This window comes from Castor canadensis, chromosome 3 (genome assembly GCF_047511655.1).
Source record: "Castor canadensis chromosome 3, mCasCan1.hap1v2, whole genome shotgun sequence".
NCBI classification, from domain to species: domain Eukaryota; kingdom Metazoa; phylum Chordata; class Mammalia; order Rodentia; family Castoridae; genus Castor; species Castor canadensis.
This window is the reverse complement of record NC_133388.1, coordinates 141531435-141547121: the sequence shown is the minus strand read 5'-3', so window position 1 is coordinate 141547121 and position 15687 is coordinate 141531435. Positions and strand designations below refer to the sequence as shown.

General features: G+C 35.1%; 1 protein-coding gene and 1 long non-coding RNA gene across 10 annotated transcripts in view; one reads left to right on the top strand and one right to left on the bottom strand.

Annotated features, from left to right (window-relative positions):
• LOC141421675 (uncharacterized) overlaps nucleotides 1–12672 on the top strand; it is a 36930-nt gene extending 24258 nt beyond the window's left edge. The window contains exon 2 of the long non-coding RNA XR_012446349.1: nucleotides 10519–12672. This is a non-coding gene — a long non-coding RNA (uncharacterized lncRNA). The remainder of the gene's footprint in view (nucleotides 1–10518) is intronic.
• The window catches only part of Pkia (cAMP-dependent protein kinase inhibitor alpha), a 77709-nt gene continuing 74202 nt past the window's right edge, over nucleotides 12181–15687 (bottom strand). For all 9 annotated transcript variants that reach the window (XM_074068747.1, XM_020182289.2, XM_074068743.1 and 6 more), the window contains one exon: nucleotides 12181–15647. In XM_074068747.1, coding sequence (XP_073924848.1) covers nucleotides 15568–15647 — 80 coding nt within the window. In that variant the 3' untranslated portion in view covers nucleotides 12181–15567. The remainder of the gene's footprint in view (nucleotides 15648–15687) is intronic.

Genomic DNA, 15687 nt, shown 5'->3' with positions numbered 1-15687 from the left:
AATATTGGCCTTGGTAGATATTAAGCATATTGTAAGAGCTCTGTTATTAAAAGAACAGGCTGTCTTTGCTTGAACAGACATACTAAAAATAGAACAGAAAACAAACTCCAGAAATAGACCCAACTGCATACGAACATTTAATATAAAATAATGTCATGCTGCATGTATGACATAAACACATATTTCAGTAAATGGCATTGGGATAGATTGGAGTCCATATAAAAGAAGGTAAAATTTGACCTATTCTATTGTGGTAGCTTCCAAATGTTCCCGGTATATACATGTAAAAAAGTGAAATCACAGAAGAACCATTAATGAATTCCTCTACAAATTGGAAATGAAAAAAAAAAAAACATGACTAAATGGAAGACGTCTCAAAAACCTATATAATCCATGGTTCCAACTATGTCATTTTGGAAAAGATGAAACTATACAAACTGTAAAAAAAAAAAAAATGGTTGCCTAGGGATTGGGATGGGGATGTTGAATTTGAACAATGGATAAACAAGACCTTGTATCCCCCAGTAGTTTATAATAACTGAAGCTTTTTTGTAAACCCGTAAAGTGGAAATTGTATGCATTTTCTCCCTTAAGGTCAGCCGGACTATATGTTGTTATCAAGGCTAGTGACCATCACTTCCTTGGGGTCTGCAGCTCATCTTCTTTGCCTAAAAAAATTCAGTCTCCATGACTGTCACAGACAATTGACGTCAGATTTTCTGATTTAGATACCATAGAAGATCTACCACACACACCTACTTAGCAGATCCTACTGCCATTGCTGTTGGAACACAACTTGATAAAGAAGCATTTAGACATGAAGTCTTAGAGGCCACTAGTACTGTTGCCCCTACAAACTCTATCAGATCTTGTTACTTACACTCTTTGTCTCCTTTGATTGTTCTGAAAGACATTTACATAAAAATAGTCTTGATTGGTGGATTTCTTTTCTTATCATATCTTGTATTAAGGCTGTCAGCATGTCATACATGGTTATCACCATAGGCCGCTTGTCTGCATCCTTTCCTGCTATGTCGAACTTAGATTTAAAGAAAAATAATTAAATAAAAGGTACAATATGGAAAGGCAGAAATAGAAGGAATAATTTTTGAGGAGAACCTGACAAAAATGAGTCCTTCCAGGCAATCAAGATCAACATAGTGATATTCATGGTAATAGTAAGGATCCTTGATATGATGCAATAAAAACAGAATTTCACCTTTTTGATTTCTTCTGCCAAATCCATAACCTCATTTAAACATGAGAAAAACATAGAAACTTTCCAACTGGGAGACAACTACAAAATGCTTGACAACATTTCCTTTTTTTAAAAAAAGGATAATCTGAAAAACCTCCATGAGTCAGGGTTAGCTAAGGAGATTTGACAAGATGTATAATATGGTACCCCAGGACTTCAGAGCAGAAAAAGGATGTTAGATTAAAAACAGTGGAAATCTGAATAATGTGTGGACTTTAGCTAATAACAATTTATCATCAGTTCTAATAAATGTACTATACTAATATAAGATGTTAATAATAGGGGAAAGGCCTGCAAGGTCTGTATCTGTTCTATCTGCCCAATTAGTCTACAAATATAAAGCTATATTAATAAGTTTGTAAATGAAAATGCATCAATAATTATAGTCTGTGGAAATACTGATGAACGCTAACTTAAGCTTACTAACCATAGAGTTTTTTGTGAGATAATTATAACCTTGACCATTTCATAATTTTTCTTTCTTTTTTTTTCTGTCTGGTGGTACTGGGACTTGAACTCAGGGCTTATGCTTGCTAGGCAGGCACTTTACCACTTGAACCACTCAGCCAGCCCCTTTTTGTGCTGAGTATTTTCAAGATAGGATCTCACAAACTATTTGCCTAAGTTGTCCTCAAACTGGATTATAGGTGTGAACCACCATCACCTGGCATAATTTCTCTTTAGTTGTGATAGTGACCAAACAAAGTATTTGATATGTACTTGATGTTATGTCTGGGCCTTCCTCAAAATAACCCAGTCAGGTTGGGAGTTGTAGGACTAAAGATGAAAACAGATTCTTCAATAATATTGTAGCTGGACAATGGCACATGGAAGTTCATTATGCCACTTTTGACTTAGTGTGTTTGAAAATTTCTTTTGAGGTACTGGGGTTTGATCTCAGGGCCTCACCTTGAGCCACTTCACCAGCACTTTTTTTGTAATGGGTTTTTTTCAAGATAGGGTCTTAGGAACTATTTGCCTGGGCTGGCTCTTTTTTTATTGTTTTAATTGTTGTGCTGGATGTGGGTACATTGTAGCATTTACAGAGGTTCTTATAATGTACCAAATATGCCATACTTGAATGGCATACTCAAATATGAATATGCCATCCTTCCCTCTCCTGCCTTCCCTCTCCCCTGATTTCTGGAACAGTTTCAATGGGTATCATTTTTGCATTTACATACATATGTCTACATTGCGCCATATTCATCTTCCTACCCCTTTCCCTGCTACCTCCACCCTCTGCAGGTGCCAAACCCCCTCCCTCAGAACAGAACCTGTTCCCACCCTTCTGTTTGCCGATTTTGTAGAAGAAAAAGCATAAAAGATAAAAAGAGAAATATGACATTTTGATAGTTTGAGATAAAGATAGATACACAGACAGTTTCCTTGTGTTGTTTCCAAGCATATGTGTATTACAACCCCAATTGGTTCATCTCTACCAGTCCTCTTCACTCCTACCTAGTCTGTTTTCCATGGTGGCCCTGACCAGTTTAAAATTTCTATATTCATTCCTGTACAGTGAGCACATCAACCACATTCAAGTTTTTGGTTTCTTTCCCTTGCCCTGTCCCTCCCTTGAACAGCCGCCCCTTAGTGTGACCCCTGTCCCATAATATTACTGCATTTGTTTTAAGTCCACATATGAGGGAGAACATGAGACTTTTAGCTTTCTGAGCCTGGCTAACTTCACTTAAGTTGTGTTCTCCAGTTCCATCCATTTATCTGTGAATGACAAAATTTCATTCTTCTTTGTGGCTGTGTAAAACTCCGTTGTGTATAAATACCACATTTTCTTAATCCATTCGTTGGTAGTGGGGCATCTTGGCTGTTTCCATAGCTTGGCTATTGTGAATAGTGCTTCAATAAACATGAATGTGCAGGTGCCTTTGTAAGAACCTGATTCACATTCCTTTGGGTATATCCTTAGGAATGGAATTGCTGGATCTTATGGGAGATATATTTCTAGTTTTTAAAGGAGCTTCTGTATACTGTTTTCCATAGTGGTTGTGCTAGCTTACATTCCCACCAGCAGTGTACGAGGGTTCCTTTTGTCCCACATCCTTGCCAACATTTGTTGGTGGTTGTGTTCTTGATGGTAGCCATTCTAACAGGGGTGAGGTGGAATCTTAGTGTTATTTTGATTTGCATTTCCTTTATGGCCAGGGATGGTGGGCATTTTTCATGTGTTTTTAGTCATTTGGATTTCTTCCTTTGAAAAAGTTCTTTTCAGTTCAGTTGCCCATTTCTTTATTAGTTCATTGAGTTGGGGGGAGTTTTTTGAGCTCAATACATTTTGGTTATCAGTCCCTTGTCTGATGTATAGCTAGCAAAGATTTTCTCCCATTCTGTGGGTGGCTTCTTTAATTTAGAGACCATTTCTTTTGTTGTGCAGAAGCTGTTTAATTTCATATAGTCCCATTTGTTGATCCTTTCTCTTAGATGCTGAGCTGCTGCAGGGTTCTACTGAGGAAGTCTGTGCCTATTCCTTTAGCTTCCAGTGTATTCCCTGCTCTTAACTGTACTAGCTTCAAGGCTTCAGGTCTGATAATGAGATCCTTAATCCACTTTGAGTTGATACTTGTACAGGGTGACAAACATGGATCTAGTTTCAGTTTTCTGCATGCAGATATCCAGTTCTCTGAGCAACATTTGTTGAATAAGCTGTTTTTTCTCCATTGTATGTCTTTGGCTTCTTTGTTTGTCAAAATTAGGTGGGCATAGCTGTATGGATTATATCCTGGTCCTCTGTTCTGTTCCACTGGTCTTCTTACCTGTTTTTGTGCCAGTACCATGCTGTATTTATTGCTATGGCTCTGTAGTATAGTTTGAAGTCGGTTATCATGATACCTCCAGCTTTACTGTTTTTGCTCAGTATTGCCTTGGCTATTTGTGGCCTTTTGTGTTTCCAAATGAACTTTAGGGCTGATTTCACAATCTCTGTATGAATGTCACTGAGAGAAATTGCATTGAACATGCAGATTGCTTTTGGTAGTATAGCCATTTTTACTATGTTGATTCTGCCTGGAATGGCTTTGAACCATGATCCTCCAGATTTCTACTTCCTGAGTGGCTAGGATTATAGGTGTGAGCCACCAGTGCCCAGCTTTTGTTAATATTTTTTAAATTGAAATTCATTATAACTTCCAAAAGGAAATTAATATTTATTTTTGATAGTCAAACATTATTTCTTCTAGTGAATTGCTTCTTCAATTGTTAAAACAGACATTCTTCTACAATAATCAACACTGCTGTCTTCTCAAAACAATAATAAAAAAAGGAAAAAAAGCATTTCTGATAGAGTTTAACAAAATATCTATATACAGTTTCGCTGAGTGATTTGGGTTCAGTTAACTTGTTTCCTGTGTTTATTGTTTATGTTGAAATATTGAGTCCTCTCCTATCTGCAAACCAGCACTAATCCAGAAGGATGGAAAGATATTTGGATATAATATAAACATTTTCTGCATCACTTCCCAATGAAATCCTTATAATCCAGTTAAAAGTGATTTAAGTGCTTAGTCTTTAATTAATCTAATGATTAAAAATTACAAATTAATTTTAGCTAGCTTTTTTGTCTATCTGGCTGTTTCTTCTATTTTTTCTGTACTATAAAGCTAATAAGTATTTAAGTTAGATATTTATTTGTTACATGAAGTGCAAAGTAATTTATTTCTTCTACCATAACATGACTTCAAACATTGACTCAACTTTTGGTAATTCATAGTTTTAAAAATCACCTTAGTAAATTACTATTTTGGCAAAGCCTTCAATGTTTCTAACAAGTAGACTTTGCTAGCATTGCTGTTTCTATCAAAGCATGCTTGATACTTTCCAAGTGATTTATTCTATTGACACATAAAATACTTAGCCTAATAAAGAAGCATACATTTATTTGGCCATATCTGATGAAAAAAAAGAATCCTTAGACCAGGAGAAAATATGTGAAGCATGTTTTTTCCGTTTTGCTAAAGGTAATAAAGGTGACTTGAACTATGTCCTTAGGACTTTGGATTTTAAGGGAAAATATTTATAACACATGTTTTATAACTGCCAGGCAAATATTAGAAACTACATATGACCACAAGGAGGCAGATATCTATTACTTATTATTTATCAATATTTATAAAAATACATATTAGAAAATAGAAATATGGGAAATATGCAAACAGAAAAATATAAAAGTGTATTTTTATTTTTTACTTGGAATATGTGAAAAACTGCTTTAAATTTGGTCAAATAACTTATGTTTCCTATCTGATTGAGAAATGTGCCTCAACAACACAGAAATATTCATGCAAAGACAATTATAGTAAATGTCTGATTTACCAAATGTCTGCTGTATGGAATTGATTTCAGGCTAAAAGGGAAATACTTTTCATTTCATTATTCCTATAAACTAATTTAGAAGTTAGCTTTTCTAATTGAATAAATTGGTATGTAAGTATTTCAAGTGTTTCTTAAAACTGTCTATCATTTTGAGTTCCACTGAATGGACAGAATGAGAAATCAAGGTGTCACTCTGATATTTGAGGAATATAAAAATTCTGGTTTGTGGTGGTGGCAAGGGGTGGCACTGCAACCTCTATCATATTTGAAAAATGATGCAGTGGAAATCTATAATAAATACTACTACTACTCCTACTACTACTGCTACTAAATCTGTTATAACTGATGTGAAGGTTACTGTTGTCACTGTGTTATTTATGCATCCCTTCTTTCTCACTTTGTCTTATACCCCAGTTTCTCTCCAGTACCTAAGTGCTACTTCTATTCTTTTAATAAACTATGGATTGAATCATATCTTAGATGCTTAGGTATCTGCTCCTTTCTTTTTTTCTCTTTCTCCTACATAAATTGAGCATTAGCTGAGAATAAAGTATTAAGTGTACAGAAAATACTAAGCAGAAAGGTTGAGGAAGGAAGCTAGGGGTGGGAAAATAGAGTATGGCAAATAACTGATTGGGTATTCTTGAGAATTATAAGACTGATGAAGAGATTAAAGAAGGGAAAGTAGTGATTAGTGAGTAGGAGGAGAGGAATGTGGAGCGACATAAGTAAGCCAGTAGGCTCAACTGAGAAACTGATGGAACATGTGCAAGTGGGCTGGATAAAAGGATGACAAGGAGGAAGACAGCTGCATTAGGATATTATCAGATTGAATCATGAAGGGAGGAAACAGATGGTCATGTTTTCCTTTTCTCAACTGTAAGTGCTGTCTTTGCAAAGTCAGACTCATTCGAAATATTCTTGTATGGGCTGGAAGTACAACAAAACACTGTTTTCAAAGCAGAGAAATAAAACAATACTGTAAAGCAATTGTAACTCCAACAAATGGTAGGCCAAACATTGCTGGATATTGAATACATCTAGAAATTGTTTACTCAAGATTTATTATCCTACAGGGCTCAGGGATTTGACTCACTTTTATGTTTTCTCAAGTTGACTGGAGTTCAGGTATGTCTTAATTGATGATTCCTAATTTTGTCAATGAGGGAACACTTACTGAAGACACCAAATTTGAATTTGCTTTAATAAATACATTTTAACTCACATGAATCTGTGGAGGATAAATGACCAACAAGAAGGGCAAATATTGTTTCTACAGAATTTAGTTTATGGGACTAGCGGATTTTGTAGTAATGAGAAAGATTGGAACAAAAGTTGAGGACCTGTATGTCAAGGAGTAAGGAGTAAACCTGAGACTTACATTAAAGACTCTTCAGCAGAAAACTGAAATCTGTGTTACGGGCTTCACAGGATTGTGATCTATGTGGTCTATTGATAATCAGGTGGGAAAATAGGAAGATAGTTTAAAATAGAAGGGGAGAAGATCAAATCTCTGGGATCAAGCAGTTAAGAGCAGAGCAGAGATGGAACCCTTTTGATACTCTAGGATTGAGTAGAGATTGGCTCTATATGGACCAGGAGATGGAGCATTTTGAGGGACTTATGTTCTCAGGGTAGAGAGGCTGTAGAAGATGGATGGACTAACAGGTAAGTTATGATTTCTGGAGCTTCAGGTTGACCTGAGAAACATGACAATAGTACTCTACAGAAGGGCCACCTGCAATGAGCATTAATGTTTTAGGTGATGATTTTAGGCTCACACCAGAGCCCGATGTGGAAAGACAGATGGGTTTTTACAATTTTACCTATCTCAGGGGATATTATATCTCTTTCCAGAGGGTGGTGACTAAAAGGGAATGTAATGGGGCTTTTAGGGTATTAGAATATTTGGATCCTTGATCTTGATGTTGGTTACTTAAGAGTGTTCATTTTAGGAAGATCCATAAAATTGTGCATGTACGTGCTCCTTAAAATATTTATTCTACTTCAATCTGAAGTTAAAAAATACTGATACCTGGGCTTCACCCTGCAATAAAATTGGAATCTGTAGAGACTGAATATAGTTATAAATATGTTTAAAAAGTTTTCCAGGCAATTTGACACAGAGCCAGGATTGAGAACCATTAGAATTATAAAATTATATGCACTCTGTGTACCTTCATTCCCCCAAAGTGAATGCTTCTCCTGCTTAATTATTAGAGAATGTTGTATGACATGTGGGTCTGTGTTGTGCAATGTGGTAGCCAGAACACTCACAATTAGGTAGTCTAGACTGTCTATACTGAAATATATGTGTAAAACAGTCAATAAATTTTAAAGACTCAGTACTGAGAAAAAAGAATCATTTTAATAAGTGAAATTATTTTAAATATATTGAGTTATTTTAATGTTTTACTTTTATTTTTAATGTGTATTCTAGAGAATGTAAAATTGTATGTTTATCTTCTATTATTCTATTGAAGAGTTCCTATACAGTTGAGAAGCAAGGGAATTGTCATCAGAGAAATGAGCATTACTTTTAATCCTGGCTTTGAAAACCAAAAACTATATGGCTTTGGACAGTCACTTAACTTCTTTGAGTTTCAGATTGTTCATTTATTAGGAGATGAGTATGTTCTTATTTCAGAGTAATTGTGAAAAATAGAGGCAATATGATCAAGCAGCTGATACATGTTCAAGACATAATACTTTTATTCTGAGAATAAGTAAAGGAGTATCAAAAGACATTTTTCTCTTGAACTATGTGTTGCCATGAAAGAAACATGGTGCCTTTAAAAACTGAAAAGTGGATCATGGAATGAGGAGAAAGTGTGGATAAATGACAGTAGCAGCTGCTTTGCCAGAAAGAATCTGTTGCTTCTCATTTTCTTTCTTGATGTCTCATTGGCTTTTCAGCTGCTGAATTCTTAACCTTGGAATAAGTCCTACATCCACTTTCATCTTTAGCCCTAAGCATACCTTCAAAAACTTATTACTCACTTTTAAAATTCTTTCAATCCTGTGTTAAGCTTCTTAGCATGAAGCTATTTGTGGCTTAGGGTTCTAGTGTGGGAGACATACATTAATGTCTATACATTTCCCCATGACTGATCTCTTGGAGCTGATAAGGCAGCTATGGCAGAACTCCTCAATGACTTTCTTAAGTTGTTGGGTCTCCCAGGTTCTCCTCCATAGGTTCTCAGAATTCAGCTCCTCAACTTGGCTTAGTTGCTTCTCTCAGAATTAACACTTACGTACTGTGAGTTGGTTAACTTGAATGATTTTATGTATATAATATCTATCTATCTATCTATCTATCTATCATCTCCATGTTTTCCATGTTTTTGTACCTGTGAACCTTAGTGTAGGTTATTTTCCCATACAGAATGCCTAATTTCTATATAAAATGCCTAATTTTTCCTTTCTCAGTGTATCCTTAGACATTTGCTGTAGATATTTATGTATTTTTAATACCATTTCTATTAAAGTGTTAATAAACCTTAGATTCTCAAGTAGTCTTGCCTTTGCATGCAAACTAGTCAAAGAAAATCCAGAAAAAATTGAATAGTATTTCCAATATCTACTTACATCTCATCAAGAACATTAAAGATTTAATTTGGAACCTATAAAAAGATTCCCTTCTCTTCTTCCCCAAGTCTTTTTCATTGTCTCTTCATTGCATCCTCTTATTAATCCTCCAGATTTTTTTCAAGAGAAACCCCAGCTTCATTGTTTTTTTTCTAATCATCCCCCTAATTTCTTAGCTCTAAATTCTGCATGTTAAGTGTCTTAAAACAATTTTTTGTCTTAATTATTGCCTGGCTTATTCCCAACAGAGGACACTGCCACTGATTCTTTGTATATGAATTTTTCCTCCCACCACTCTAACCTGAGTGTTTATTTTCTCAATTCTGTGTTTCAAAAGGCCAGAGTCAGCTGAGCAAAAAGTAAATTCCACTGAGAGTGGAACTGGATGAAAATTCTATATAAAGAAGGATGAAGTAGTGATGGGAGAAAGCTGTGAATACTGCTGAGAAATCTATGGTCTTCATCATGCATTTCAATTTCCATTGGGCTATTGGATTTTGTGGCTATTTATTAATTTCACTTCTTACTGAAAAGAGACTTAAAGCTTAATAAATGTTTAATTCCTATTTCTTAATTAGTTTTGTGATTTACTGGATTTTATTTAGGACCATTTGAGGAAGCAGATTCTGTTTAAGTTCTCACTCTTTAGCTATAGCTATTTTTTATGTAACATTTGCTCTTAAAACTCATGGTTTTGTATTGTTTTATGAATTCTTAAGAGTATGTGGGAAAAGACAAAACTGAAACATTCAATAGGACATTCATAATAGTCACACCATCCTACACAAGTGATGTGTAAAATGAATCATGGCAGCCAACGTGTTGTTTTAGGACTTACCTACTTAATTACCTTGGCCAGCCCTATTTCTTTGTTTCCAACTCAAAAAGTACACATTTTTTTAAAGTTCTGATAGACTTCTGATGTTAATCTTCAGGAAAAAAGACTTTAAGTTTCTATACATATGTCAGTGTTCTTTCAATTTAAGAAAAGTAGTATTTATGAGCTAACTGGAGTAAGAGGAAAGAATTTAGAGAACTATGTTGGTGCCCATACATGTGGTAAGTGACTGTGAATAAATGAGCATTGTAGGAGCTGAAGATGTAGCCAACAAATATGACAGGGAGATTGTGGTCATAGAGTAAGAACATATACATACATTATAGCAGGTGCAGTCCTGGAGAGAAAAGTTAACTTGCATTATATAGACTCTATTCTAGAGAATGACTTTTTAGCTATACTCTGTCAAGCTAATATCAATTAAAGTTACAGAAACATTATGTTTGATTTTGGGTGAATGTAGAGTCTTATGAATCATTGTTCTTTTCAATTTTTGTATTGACAGGGCTTCATGACAGTTATTAAGAGTCTGGGAGCTACTAAGTATGTCAGTGATATGAAAAGTTTAACTGGAAGCCAAGTTGCAGAAGGATAAAAAATGAGGAGAAGCAAGAAATGAGAAAGCATGGATTGATATTTTGAGAAACATGAGCCATGAAGGTAAAAAGGTAACAAGAGAAGTTTACCACATTTGTGGAAAAGGGTAAAATCAGCTAAAAGAACAATTAATAGACTTCCCATTAAGGTTGAAGAAAATTGTTTAAGAATCTCAGATGAAGGAACAAATCTTAGCTATGAAGTAGGAAGCTTCCTCCTTCCCCAGGACCATGAAGAAAGAGTCGTGTAGCACTCATGTCTAAACTGAGGTTACAAACAATAAATAAACATTGCTATAAATCTTTCATTCTCATCCAAAAGGTGAACAGAGACAAGGGAAGATCCTTTGGCTGATGTTGACAGCAGAAAGACCTGAGAGTAAAGAAATTGTGAGCCTTGAGAAGAAAATTTATCAGTGAATTCCAGAGTAGGAGAAATATTGCTGAGGAAATGCTCTTCTTGAGATGATAAAAAAGGAGATGTGGTACAAAGTAGAAAGTTCATGGACTATAGTTAGGTAGTTTTGCTAATTTTGACTTTATAATCAAAGATAGTCAAGATCTCCAGTCTTCAGCTGTACAGATGGAGAAGAGAAGCTAGAGGTGCTCCAGTTTGTTTCATTGGCTAGCATTTGTTTGTCCCAAGGTTCCCAGTAGTGTTTTATCCTTGTGGCCTGAGTAAGATGAACTTAAATATTCACACATCCCCTTTTGCCCCAATGGCTTGAGAGCTTTCCTGGACTTGAGCTCAGTGTTGTTTGATACTTACTTTCTTCCAAGTTTCATTTAGGCTCCACTTGGTCTTTACTGTCTGTGTAATGATTATATGAAAAAAGAGAACAACACCAAGAGGAAAGTAGTCATACTCTCTTTGCTCCTCTATTTCAATTTTTTTGGTGGTACTGGGGGTAGAACTTAGGGCCTCATGCTTGCTAGGCAGGCGCTTTACAATTTGAGTCACTCTATCAGTCTTCAAAATATGTTCTTAGCAGTGAAACCATGGGTATCTGGGAGGACTGTATTTTGTTGCTCACTCATTTGAAAGCCTTGAGGTGGAGAGGGCAGGGTGGATACATTAGACATTGAACTTCTGTCTCAGAGGCATTGAACTGCTGGGGGTGTGGATAGGAGAGAAAAAATTATTAAAGTCATGTAAGGCATTATTGTAAGGGAAAGAGAGTGTGTATGAATGTATCTATGTGTATGTGTGTGTAGTAGGGGGATAAAGAGTGGATGTTATACAAACTTTTAGGGGATTCTCATGAACACATCTTTATCCTGATTATGGATTACTTCCCTGCAGATAAGTAAGTAGGAAGCATAGTTGTGATTTTGGGGTTCAGGATCTAGAGGTGAGATGGTTCTGGTAGATGATAAAGTCTAGGAAGTGGGTTACTAGAGTAGAATGGAAGTGAAACTTTTTGGAGTAAAGGCCAGGGAAGGGAAGCTGGAGGGTTACATACATCCACAACAGATGCCTCCGGCTTTGGGCTTGTCCTTTATATCCTGCAGAACTTTCTCTAGCAGCAAGTATATAGTATGTAATCAATAAATACTCTTAATAGACTTGGTATGTTTCAGAAAAATGTGTTACTTTTAATATCAGTATGTGAGCATGCAACATTGCTAAATACAAAAGTCATATAAGCTCACAATGATTTCAGAGACTGCCACACTTTTTAATTAAACAATTTAGGGCCATTGAGCCATCATAAAATATGGATCCTCTCCTGTTTTTACTTGATGAATATACATTTTTCTCCCTACTACTTACAGGTTTCACTCAGAAGATTTGCTGTCCAACCATTACATTTCTTTACCCATTATAATTATAATATCATTTATTTCTAAAATGGTACATTATTATGCACCATTATTATGCACCATTATTATGTCCTAGAAAGGTTCAAATGTAGGGCATTTACAGTAGTATGCTATGAGGGTACTGCCTAAAAATTAGAATCTGTGATTTTTTATCAATTGGAAAAACAATTCTATGAATTTCGGATAGACATGTATGGGTATAGGATGCTTGTGGTTGAGAAAAAGTAAATTTGACAAGTTTATACTTGTTGCAAATGAATAAAAAGCTGAAACCTTCATGTCTCTAAGTAAACAAAACGAATAGCATAGAACATAGGAAATTTGAATCATACTAAGTTTATAGACCATGTCTCAGAAAAGTATCTTTTAGGAAAATACCTTTAAAATAATCTATAATTGAATGTCTTTTTATAAAAATGTTCACTTTCTAGGATTTAGTCACATCTGTGTTATTACTTACTAGGTAATCTTGAGAAAGACAAGTCCTCTTTCTGAAACCCACTTTCCTTCTCTAAAATATGGATGACAAGCGGGTCTAACTCTAAAATTTTCCTTACAGATAAACATGCTATGTAACTGGCTTCACTTTAAAGGCATGTGCAATGAGAAAGCTCCTTGAGACAGATTAAACATGGATTCGGATCGTCATTTCATCACTTACTAGCTTTTTAAGCTTGGAAAAATTATAACTTATTGAGTGCTAACTTCCAGTATGTAAAGTGGGATAAGATACTTTCCCTAAATGAGAATATGCTCTCCAAAATGATTAGCATAAGAATAGTTGGTTAATAGACACCCAATGCCTGTTACTAAATAAATTCCTTGATCTCCTACCCTTTCCTTCTGTCCTAAAGATTCATATCCATGAACATTATTGATAAATAAAAGACATTAAAGTAAAAATAATAAAATTTGGAAGATACTGTGCAAAATCTATAGGAAGTGGATGATTTGGAAAGTGATTTTTATCTCCCCAATTTGAGAATGCCTCCAGGTTGAATTCAGCAGACAAAGTAGCAGTAAGAGGTCAAACTAAATTAAAAGCTCTGTATGACTTTGTAATTTAACAGTATTTATATATTTAAAGACAAGCATGGCACTACATGCATTAGTAATAGTGTATCACACAAGATTATAAATCTTCCACATATACTCAGCACTGGTTCTAAACTTTACAAAATCACATGAAATTAGTTTGGAATTCCACAACTTTAAGAAAGAAGAGAACTTCAGTTTCACAAGAAAGCTATAGTAAATGAAGACATTGAAAACACCATTATTTGGGATGGATGTTTAAAACAGGTTATCAAGATTGTCTAACATAATCCCAGGAACTTCTGTTCTTACTTTTGAGTATATCAATGGGTGGGTTTGTTTAAATTTTAACTGAACTTTCTGGCCCCTGGTGGGTTACAGAGAAGAAAGTACCCTAAAATTTAATTTGTCATCTTTCTGCAGAAAGACTTACATTGTTAACTTTTTGTTGTTGTTGTTTCTGGTAACATCTGATTTACACTAAATGATACTAATGCTCTCATCCCAGTCAGCAGAAAGTACTGTAAAGGGAAGTATGCAAAGTCATACTTTTCATTCTGTCTGTAACGACAAGGAAAGGCTGAGTTCCCAGCATAACCACATGATTACCTGTTGAAATGCTGCTCTTGCTACTTCACCTGGAAATGTACCTAAGTCATAGAGAGCATCTAAGTGGGCTCTTTATTGTAAAAAGACTTCCTCTGTTCTGCTATTTGTCCAGTAATTCTTGAACCATTGTATATTACTGGTTCTTATTTTTTGCCACTGACAAATTGTTTTTATAATACTGACCAGAGGGATTACATAGTTCACAGAAACTTTCCATAAAAAGAACCATAATATCAAAATATAGCATAGATCATCAACAGTATCAGTGGAAATTTTGTTAGCTTCTAATGGTGATAATTATATCAGAATGCAATTCACACTTATTATTAGTAAAAGTTTACAAACATTAAAAAGTGCATAATAACATTTGGATCTGATAGGGCTGAAAAAAAATGAAAAACACAACATGAGTGCTTTACTTTTGTGATTGGTGTCCACATGATTGCAAGACTACTTTCTCCACCCTTTTCAGCCAGGTAGAGACAAATTGTTCTCTAGATTTAAACAGTAGCATGTACATTATGAGAAAATTGATTCCATAGAGAAAAATATTTCCAGTTCTTAGTATTATCTTGACTTTTCTTTTTAAAAAATTCTTCAAAATTCTTAAAACTAAAATTAAAAATGTTAGCTGGGAGAATTTCCTTATTTAGGGAATAAAACAAAATTGACAAACTGAATTCTGGTCTGTGCAGATACCAAACAGACTGAATTCTGGGAATATTCACATCAGTGGATATTTTCAAATGCCTGTATAATAGAGCAAAGGAGCTTTGATGAATCCTTTGGACTTAATTCAACATACAATTATCAAGAGGAAAGATTGTATTTTTAAAAAGTATGTTGTATCCTGTGTACACCACCACACTATGGAAAATTAAGAAAAAAATGCAGCCCTTTAAAAAATAAGTGGTATAAAAATTCACAGTAATGTACATCATTTTGTTTTTCATAAGCAATCAAAGAAGGGGGCAGTGCTGAGCATTTATATTATACAATACAAAACAGTGTGTAAATAACACAGCAGTAACACACAGATACATAATGCTAAAAACAGTGCTTTCTGGATGGTTCTTTTACTGGGTGACTACTCGGCCAGAGATATTTAAGCTCTGGGGTTCAACCAACCCTTTGCAGTTAGACACAATTAAATCCTCTGACATTGTGAGGGGCCAGATGCTACAGGAATCATCATCTAGGTCAGTGCTACGCTCTACAAGCATTTCATCTTATGGTCAAGTGAAAGGATCCACACAAAAATGACATCCAAACACAAGCCACATGATTTCAACCATTGCTAGTGACAGAGGTAGAGAAAAGTCTGTCTGCAGCCATAGCCTCTGCTCCCATTTTTAATACAATAAGGAGCAGCGTCCTGCCATGCAGCACAGCCATTTTCTTTTCCCTCTTTTCACTCATGGAAACAAATGCATTCCAGCAATGCCTGCATATTTGCAACATTGTCAGATGTTGATGGTCAAAGTGGAGTGTTAGCTTTCAGATTTTGCTGCTTCTCCTTGGGCTTCCCCACTTTGTTCTGTGGAATTTCGCTGTGCATCATCTTCACCTTCTATAAGAGAAAATGAAAATAATGATAAAGGCAAATCAAA